This window comes from Oncorhynchus kisutch, linkage group LG16, assembly GCF_002021735.2.
Source record: "Oncorhynchus kisutch isolate 150728-3 linkage group LG16, Okis_V2, whole genome shotgun sequence".
In the NCBI taxonomy this organism is placed as follows: domain Eukaryota; kingdom Metazoa; phylum Chordata; class Actinopteri; order Salmoniformes; family Salmonidae; genus Oncorhynchus; species Oncorhynchus kisutch.
The window spans coordinates 4,815,140-4,824,581 of NC_034189.2; the positions used below are offsets into that span (position 1 = coordinate 4,815,140).

General features: G+C 41.5%; 1 protein-coding gene and 1 pseudogene across 4 annotated transcripts in view; both read right to left on the minus strand.

Moving 5' to 3' along the window:
* The window catches only part of LOC109884535 (equistatin-like), a 110,962-nt pseudogene that overhangs the window by 8,796 nt on the left and 92,724 nt on the right, over positions 1-9,442 (minus strand).
* The window catches only part of LOC109884530 (ladderlectin-like), a 36,018-nt gene continuing 30,757 nt past the window's right edge, over positions 4,182-9,442 (minus strand). The window contains exons 1-6 of one of the 4 annotated variants that reach the window (XM_031791650.1): positions 7,425-7,512; positions 6,140-6,205; positions 5,899-5,999; positions 5,300-5,476; positions 4,493-4,601; positions 4,182-4,408 (exon numbers count right to left, since the gene is read on the minus strand). In XM_031791650.1, coding sequence (XP_031647510.1) covers positions 4,317-4,408; positions 4,493-4,601; positions 5,300-5,476; positions 5,899-5,999; positions 6,140-6,197 — 537 coding nt within the window. In that variant the 5' untranslated portion in view covers positions 6,198-6,205; positions 7,425-7,512 and the 3' untranslated portion in view covers positions 4,182-4,316. Of the gene's footprint in view, positions 4,421-4,492; positions 4,602-5,299; positions 5,477-5,898; positions 6,000-6,139; positions 6,206-6,295; positions 6,754-7,424; positions 7,513-9,442 lie in introns of those variants that run through there. The other 3 variants (XM_031791647.1, XM_031791649.1, XM_031791648.1) reach the window with 3 other exon arrangements.

The window sequence follows — 9,442 nt, forward strand, 5'->3', positions numbered from 1 at the left end:
GAAACAGCCCCTGTGACACCAATTATGGCACTTGCGGTTGGCACAGGAAGCTATAGGTAAACACATATCCTCATTGGGGTATGCCTTTACAGAATCCTGAGTTTTAAGTGTTTACGTAAGAACTGATCGATTTACACAGGGTTGAATGCACTATTTATCACAAACTGCTGGTTGGGTATGGAAAAACACATTTAGGGTTTTTAACTACTTCCGGTTGCTTCGGGAAGCTTAGAATCGACACAGGTAGACCTCATCGTGACCTGATGGACTGTCATTGAAGACAGGTTCATAGGCTTCAGGTTGACTTTAGAGGAGCAGGTCATGTATTCCTATGGGGAGAGATGTCATTGTAATCTGTGAGATCAAAAAACCCTCTTTTAATGTTAAGGGTTAATGCCACACGGTCAAGGTTAGGCTTGCACAGATCGGGAGGACCTCAGGAACGTACCTGAGGTCGAATTGTGCTTCTCACCCTAACGGTTCTCTCACTGTCACCCAAAAGCAAATGACATTTAGGGCCAGGCTCACGGTAGCTGCATTCAGAGCGAGCTACGGTCAAGCGGGGCATCTCGTTGAACTTGGCACGGCCTAGAGAATATGGAAATGCCATTGCAGGCTCTGTGTCTTTAAGCACCGCATTGTCACTCCATCCTTGCTGTGTGTGTGTGTGTGTGTGTGTGTGTGTGTGTGTGTGTGTGTGTGTGTGTGTGTGTGTGTGTGTGTGTGTGTGTGTGTGTGTGTGTGTGTGTGTGTGTGTGTGTGTGTGTGTGAGAGAGAGAGCTTTTCTTTGACATCTGTTGGGAGAAGTGACTGACTTACAGTTCATGGGGGTTGCCTAATCACACATATGAAGTTTTGAAACGATCTGACTTTTTTAACCCTTGGAAACTGCACCTATGACACAATTTTAAGGCACTTCTGGTTTACACAGGAAGCTGAAAGTGAACACATATCCTCCTTGGGGTAGGCAATTATAGAATTTTAAGTCTTCATGTTAATAACTGACTTATTTAGGGAGTGTTTAGTGAGTGTGTTATTTCAGAAAATCACAGAAAATCACAGAAATCTCACAGTATGAACACACTTCAACTGGATCTGTAACTGTTAAAAAAAACAAAAAACATCACCAATTTGACATTGTACGATTTCTCTTAAATGACGATAGATAAATGGCTGGTTCTTTTTTTTATTGACACCGGAGGCTCCTTGACTTTGACCTGAAGCAGAAAAATGATTGCTCTATTTTCATTTTGGACCTTTTAATTGCAGAAAAATGGCCATAAATCAAAAACCATTAAGGCCTAGATGCCATCTTGTTCGGGGCCAACTACCCATTATGCCAAACCTACACTCACCAAGTTTCGTCTTCAAAGTCTTTTACGTTTTGGAGATAAAGCCACGTCGTGATTCGTGATGTTTTGTACATTTGCAATATGATTCCATTCGCCCTCTTTTGGGATTTATCGGGACAGCGGAAAAATGACAAAAATTTGATTATTTTATAATATAACGGAAACCGAATGTCCGAGAGAGTTCGTTTGATGCCTTCCCGGTAGATCCGCCCCTGCCGCACGGCCCGACGCCGTCCGCGAATTTTACAAACGTTTTCGGACGTCTAGTGAGGGACCGTACATTTGCAATATGGACTTTCTCACTAACCATATGGCAAATGGCAAAATGTTCCCTTATGGTATGAAATGCCTATTTATGTTGTAAATGTGAACATGAATTAACGCTGCCACTTTAACCTCTTGTTTTATTCTTGTACGGAACCGAATGATTTATGAGAACTTACTTGATAGGTTGATGTCCTCTGTGTGATTTGTGTCTTGTTTGACACATCACCTACACACTTTATTGGAATAGATATGAAAGTTATTTTTGGTAACACTTTTCTCTCATACTCCAACCCCATTGGATGCACTGAACAGATGTGGGTGGACTGCACAATTTGGCAGTGAACTGTATGGCTTCCTTTTGTGGCTGAACCCTGTTTTCAGATGATTTAATATTGTGTTTTGCTGTAAAGCTTTTTGAAATCTGACAAAGCAGTTGCATTAAGAACAAGTGTATCTTTAGTTATGTAAAGCATGTATCTTTCATCAAAGTTGATGACTATTGTTATGTTATTTGACTTGGTTCTCTGCTATTTCTCTGGATATTTTGGAGGAATTTCTGAACATGGTGCCAATGTAAACTGAGGTTTTTGTTTATAAATATTAACTTTATCGAACAAAACATTTATGTATTGTGTAACATGAAGTCCTATGAGTGCCATCTGATGAAGATCAAAGGTTAGTGATTAATTTGATCCCTTTCTGCTTTTTGTGACTGATTTTGCGGTGACCTAACAATCGTTTGTGGTGATTTCGCTGAAAAGCCAATTTGAAATCGCACACTTTAGTGGGATTAACAGATTAACAAGATTACCTTTAAAATGGTGTGAGACACATGTATGTTGGAGGAATTTTAATTGTGAGATGTTTGAATTTGGCGCCCTGCACTTTCACTGGCTGTTGTCATATCGATCACGTTACCGGGATTTCAGCCATAAGACATTTTAACTGAAAAATGGAAAGATCACGGTGAGGTTTGTTCCTTTCGAAGATCTAAATATTGTTTGATATCATCTATTTTCACAATCTTAACAGAAAATATTCACAATTCAATGGATAATCATGATGTACGATAAGGTTAGCTGTACTGCGTGCAGAAGACTGAACTGCTCTCTTGTATGCAGGTATACAGACGAGGCATGTCAATTGGTATGTTATGCAGATCACATTGACCATCCACCTCCTTTACTACCACCTGGGCCTCTACGTTATGGACAAAGTATTAAAACTCTTACCAAAAGTTGTCAGCACAAAAACCAAGGTATGAAATGTTTTGTAAATCTCTATAATTAAGATGTTCAAGGACCAGATTTCATTCCTCCCTACACCGCTGATGACTAACTGGAATCCTGTTTGATGTTGCAGTGCATGGTGAGCATTCTGGCTGTGGATAGAGATCATCAACACCCCAGATATTAAACATTGGGCTTGAAGCTCTGCTGGCATTTCACCTCGTGATTTTATTTTATCTTCAAGGATCACTTACAAGGGGTTCTCTGAACATAGGGGTTCCCTGTAGTTACATTGGCACGTTACGGTCAGTAGTTCCAAAACATCCGGTGATTTTGCAGAGCCACAACAATTTAAATAAATGCTCAAACAATGCTAAGATACAAATTGTCATGCATGGAATTTTAGATCCACTTCCTTAATGCAACCGTTGTCAGATATAAAAGCTTAACCGAAAAAGCACACCATGCAATAATCTGAGTACAGCGCTCAGACAAAGCAAGCCATACAGATATCCACCATGTGGAGTCAGTCAGAAATACATTATCACTTACCTTTGCACTCCCAGGAATCATAGTTCCACAATAAAGGTGTCATGTTTGATCAAGTCCATCATTTACGTCCAAATACCTATGTTTGCGCATTTAGTACACAATCCAAACTCACGGGCAAGTCCAGGCCAAAGTCCAGATGAAGTCATTACAGTTTGTAGAAACATGTCAAATGTTCGCTGTTCAACCGGAGAATTCCTTGGTCTGTAGAAAAGCGATGGAACGCAGCTACCTCACGTGATCAGCTCATGCCACTGGCAGACCGCCGACTTATTCCACCCCTCCACAGTAGAAGCATCAAACAAGGTTCTTAAGACCACAGTGGAAGCGTTGGGAATTTCAATATGACCCAATTGCCACTGTATCCTGGCTAGGCAAAGAATCTTAACCTACAAACCTCAATTCCCACTTCCTGGTGTGATTCTCTCAGGTTGCTGCCTGCCTGCTATATGAGTTTTGTTATACTCAGACATCATTCAAACAGGTTTAGAAACTTGAGAGTGTTTCCTATCCAAAGCTACTAATTATATGCATATTCTAGCTTTAAGGACTGAGTAGCAGGTAGTTTACTCTGGGCACATTTTTATCCAAGCTACTCAATACTGCCCCCCTGTCCTGACGAAGTTAAACATACTGCATCATGTCACAGGTGTGCATCTACCAAACGTTAAGCACGATGACCGTCCTGGTCCTACATATAACATTAGGGTTGTGGGTTTGAGACCCACAGAGGACCAGTAAGAAAAAGTACTAACTACAATGTTCAATAACTCATGAGACAAAATAGTGTCCACATTTTATTGGCTGCAAACAATTCCTCAACATGTGTAGAAACAGACTTCATTTAACAACAACTAAGTATTTTGACGTTACCATGAAGTATTAAGGGTGCAGACACTACGGAATAGCATTGCTGCTTTTAATGGATACTCTGGCGAAGCGGCAGGAGCCTCAGGGAGCACACAGAGGGCAAGCTCCTTTCACATAATGCATTGTCCCAGCGCTGTTGACCTGAAGATTCAGCTGTACACAGTAGGAAAGTTAAATTAACTAGGAATAAGTTTAATTTGATGACTGATACTGAGTTTACTGTACCTCCAAAGTTGATATGAACACAAGACTCTCTGGCACCAGCACCAGGCCTTCCTTTAGCCCAGTTCTGGTGATCAAAGTCGGAGCCATCACTCCAGAACCACCGCCTGTCCTGGGGGGGGAAAGTGGGGTTTGAGAATAAAGACAAAATGTAGTCCTTCCTCTACCACCTGCAACCAAACAGTTTAAGCTACCACTACTTCAAAACCCACCGACTGGGACTGTTGCTTGTGTAAAGAACCTACAGTCTACTCCTCACATTTGCAGTCATCCCGATGCCTTTCAAAGACGAAAACAAGTATACAACTTTTGAAGCTAGAAACCCCATACACGTGGTTACAAGACTGAATGGAAGAGATTACTTTGATCAAATGTATACTTACCTAGAAACATTTTACATGAGTATAAAGGCCTCCTGAAGTTGACAGTAAAATAATTTAGCAGACTCATCTAGAATGACCTACAGGGTCAATTAGGATTAAGGGCATTGCTCAAGGGCACATCAGATTTCACGGAGTGAGCTCTGGGATTCAAACAAGCCATTATTGGCCAACTGCGAGGCTACCTGTCGCATGGCAACTTGATATTTTATATAGAAACCATTACAATAGCTGTTAAAGCAGCAGCTCATCTTCCTGGGGTCCACACAAAATGACATTAGACAACTCAGACAGAACTACATGAACAAATTACAGGTAGCCTACATGCCCCGTTTTTAACCAGGTTTGCTGTTCACTTGAGCAAAACGAGATGGAACGACGTTCCTTGCAATAATGGCTCTATATATCACTGTAGGCTTAATGGTCCCACCTTAACCGAATAAAATCCTCCAGTCCAGGTAGGAGGGAAACCAACAGTCTTGACCAAGACCAACGCCTGTAGAAACTGGTCCTCCTCAGAGCTGTGCACAGATGCCAGGTTTGCGCCAAGGTACTTCACAACGTTGGGTACAGACACCAGTTGATCACCAAGGGACACACAGTACCGCTAGAGAAGAAAGTATTAATTTAACTAGGCAAGTCAGTTAAGAAAATTATTATCTACAGTAACAGCCAAGCAGTAAATGGTAACAAAGACATTTCATGTATTAGTCAGTCAGCCTTGCTGAGAATTTGTCTTCTGGAATCTCAACAAAGTATTGACCAGCGCAACTAATTCCTTTTTAAACTCTTAAAGATACTAGTTTATCTCAGTCTTAAGCCATGTCCTGTGGGTTCCAGTATACAGGAGGCACGATTCCACATTAAATATTCAAAATGTATAGAAAATTCCCATCTTAAAGGGAAGTTCAGTATTTCACATCAGTCATGTGTTGCAGTTTAAGAAAGTATCACCTTTAAGGTAATATCAAAGAGCTAATTTCAACTACACTTCCCCTTCAAATTCACAGTAGATGGTAAGGGTGATACCTCTGCTTCAGGCCAGCTCCTTGTAGTCTTTACAAACATTAAACAGCGTGATCCATATTTGGTCCAACCGGAAGGACACAAGTCTTCTTCTAGCAATGAATCTGTAAGGAGAAGTTACATGTGGCTTTAAAGGCTGGTGGAGAAAGATCGACAAAACAGAGCTACAATATTATGTGTTGATCAGTCAGTCACCTCTGCTACAATAAATATACCGAACGAGTCAAGAAAAGTAGACTCTTACTTGCATCTCCCAGAGCAAAGGCAGCACTGAGAAGCAGAAGACTGGTCAACATGGTCATGGAGTCTCCTGAGAGAAACAGAGTGAAGCCATCAAAGACAGTCAACTCCACATACAGTAGATTAGAACAGGAATATGTCTGCTTTCATAAATGCCAACCTATTCCCTAAACAGGGCTGAGGAGAATTTCTGGGCAGGTATTTCTCTCCACTCAGACAGAAGTAATAATTCCCAAATGTAGAAATGTCATTCATGTTTGGTTATGGCCAAATCTGTCAGAAAACAAGCATTATGATTGAACAAAGTTCAATTCTGCTTCTTTTACTTTCCAACAAAAATAAAAGCAAAGTATAAATGCTGGCAGGTAAGGCTCAGTGGCTTGTAACACCAGCAGGTAAGGCTCAGTGGCTTGTAACACCAGCAGGTAAGGCTCAGTGGCTTGTAACACCAGCAGGTAAGGCTCAGTGGCTTGTAACACCAGCAGGTAAGGCTCAGTGGCTTGTAACACCAGTCGGTAAGGCTCAGTGGCTTGTGACACCAGTCGGTAAGGCTTAGAGGCTTGTGACACCAGTAGGTAAGGTGAAATGGCCACCAGGAAAGGCTGTGATAGGATGTTGTCGTGCTGGAGGGAATACACCACAGCCCAATATTAGACCTATTAATTAATGAAGCAAGGTCTAAGGACATTCCACAGCAAAAGCTTGCTAGTAGATGACATGGTTCAATAAGGTACCTGCTAGCAGCATGGGGTCCCACCTCTGAAGATCCAGCCATAATACACTAGATGGTTCTGATAAAGCACCATTTACAGCACTGATCAATAACTAAATCTAGTTTAGACAAGGCCCATCCAAATATGGCGGCCAATGTTTTGTTCTGGCCTTGCACGTCCATGTTTCCCCTACTTCCAGTCTGGCACAGCATGGTGCCCATATTGAGAGGGTGATTAGCTAAACAGCTGAGCACAACATGGAATCCATTTAAAGTTGATGGGGAGGGGGGGGGGGGGGAAGTAAAAACAGCATTTCATAGTTTCTTGTTCACTGAGACGCAGTGCAACCAATCAGAACAGTCTACAGGATTATAGAAGTAAGACACATTCTGCAGGCAGGAACCATCATTATACCATGTCTCATCTCACTAGCTGTAACACTTCCCTTACAGTTAAATTAAAGGTCTAATACTGGGCCAGCTACACCATAACAATACACATGCTAGGATGAACAGGATATTACACCCCAGTGCAGGAAGTTAAAACCCTAGAAAAGATACAATAGCAGGCACTTACTTTAGCCAATAACAACAGGAACAATAAAGGAACTGGGACACCACAAATGCTGAACAAACCCAAGTAGAACAAGGTGCTTATATACCAGAAGAATGGAAGAGGATTTGATGATTAGCAGAGTGAGTTCAGGTGTGGTGAGTTAGCAGGAAAGGGGCGTGTCCAGAACGTAATTGGGAGTTCAATTATGCCCACTGAATGCATTTTTTTAATGATCATATACAAATAGTTGTTTTGCAGGACAAGGTTTATTTTGACTTTCAAAAATGCCGGAATTGCTTCATCTTGCTCTTCTGGTAGGCTCGATGCAAGTTTCACCATCCAATTATTTCAGACATACAATGCAGTTCCACCATGGCACGGACCATGATGATACCTTGGTGCAGACCATGATGATACCTTGGTGCAGACCATGATGATACCTTGGTGCAGACCATGATGATACCTTGGTGCAGACCATGATGATACCTTGGTGCAGACCATGATGATACCTTGGTGCAGACCATGATGATACCTTGGTGCAGACCATGGTGATACCTTGGTGCAGACCATGGTGATAATATGTCATCTTAAAGTGGAAGAACAGGGAAGACATCCTCCTCCCTCATGTAGTACCCTTCCTGCAGGCTCATCCTAACTACCCTCCAGCTTGACAAAGCCACCAGCCATACTGCACAGAACGAGTGTGATTTCCTGCAATACAGGAATGTCAGTATTCTGCCATGGCCAGTACTGGACAGAAGATCTGGGGTACTAATACTCCACCAAGATCAACTGTTTCACCAAGGTACACACTCACTCATTCACTAAATGATTCTACTGATTCTGAATGTTGTTTTTGTCTGTAATTGGAGAAGAAAGCAGTTGGAACAAAGATGTTGAAAAGACACAGTTGTCTTTACTGTACAACAGGAACTGATTCACGTTCCATTAAAAATAAATGAAGAAATCCAGAGATTAAACTGTCAATTTGACTTTCTTTATTGTCGTTTTGATATGCTGAACAATTCATCTGAACCTGTCCATTTCTGGGAGATGGAGGAAGGAGTTGGACTCTTTTAAATGAACTTTTTAAGACAACATATTTTGCTAAAGGGGTACCATAAGAACCATCTTACACAATAAACCTATTTCAAAACATTCCCAACATAGTACACTGCTTTTGACCAGGGCCTATTGGGTCACAACTTGTCCACTATGTAAGGAACAGGGTTCTATTTGGGACATACCTCATCCATCTATTCCTTTGTCCTGTTCTTCCAGAAATACAGAAAGTCACCTTGATGACAAGGTTTGGTGAAAGAGAGGCTTGACCCTCGCAAAGAAAAGGCACGCTAGCTATTTACCCTCTCCCACCTTCTCTCCTCCTCACAAAGGAATGCTGCTGGTCCTACGGCATATCTCTCTTCCAATACTTTAGCCTTAAGACATTGATCTATCACCTCTCCTCTCATCTTGCAGACTGTTTTAAATTAAATCACACTGAGATTATGTGGTTTATGGTATTTTTTGTGCAATACTTTTGCACTACGATTATGTAAAAACCCACTACAAACTTCTGCTAACATTAGCCACCGCTAGCTGAGAATCATTGGTAGCGGTGGGGCAGGCTGTGCCTGTCCTCCTATCTTTTTTTGCATTTTCAATGGTCTGAAAGATGCTGGAAATGAATATCTTGTTAATGCAAAGACCAGGAAACTCTGAAAAAAATAAAAAGTCTATAATTTAAATGAATGCACTGTCGGCATGCAGCCAAAAGTTACCAACCACTTTTGGAGCTAACTAGCTGGTGCTCATAACATGGCTAACATACCTAGCTAACATTACCTAGCTAACAAAACAAGTTATATTAACAGGATAGATAGCTGGCCATTAGCAGCATTGGGTTGTCAATGAGACAGAGCTCGCTAACCAGCTGAGCCAGCAAACAATATAACAAAATAATAATTTTGTATTTGAAAAAACTCCAGGAAGGAATCACAGGAATCACAGTAGCAAGTATCCCTGGTGCACTGTTAAAA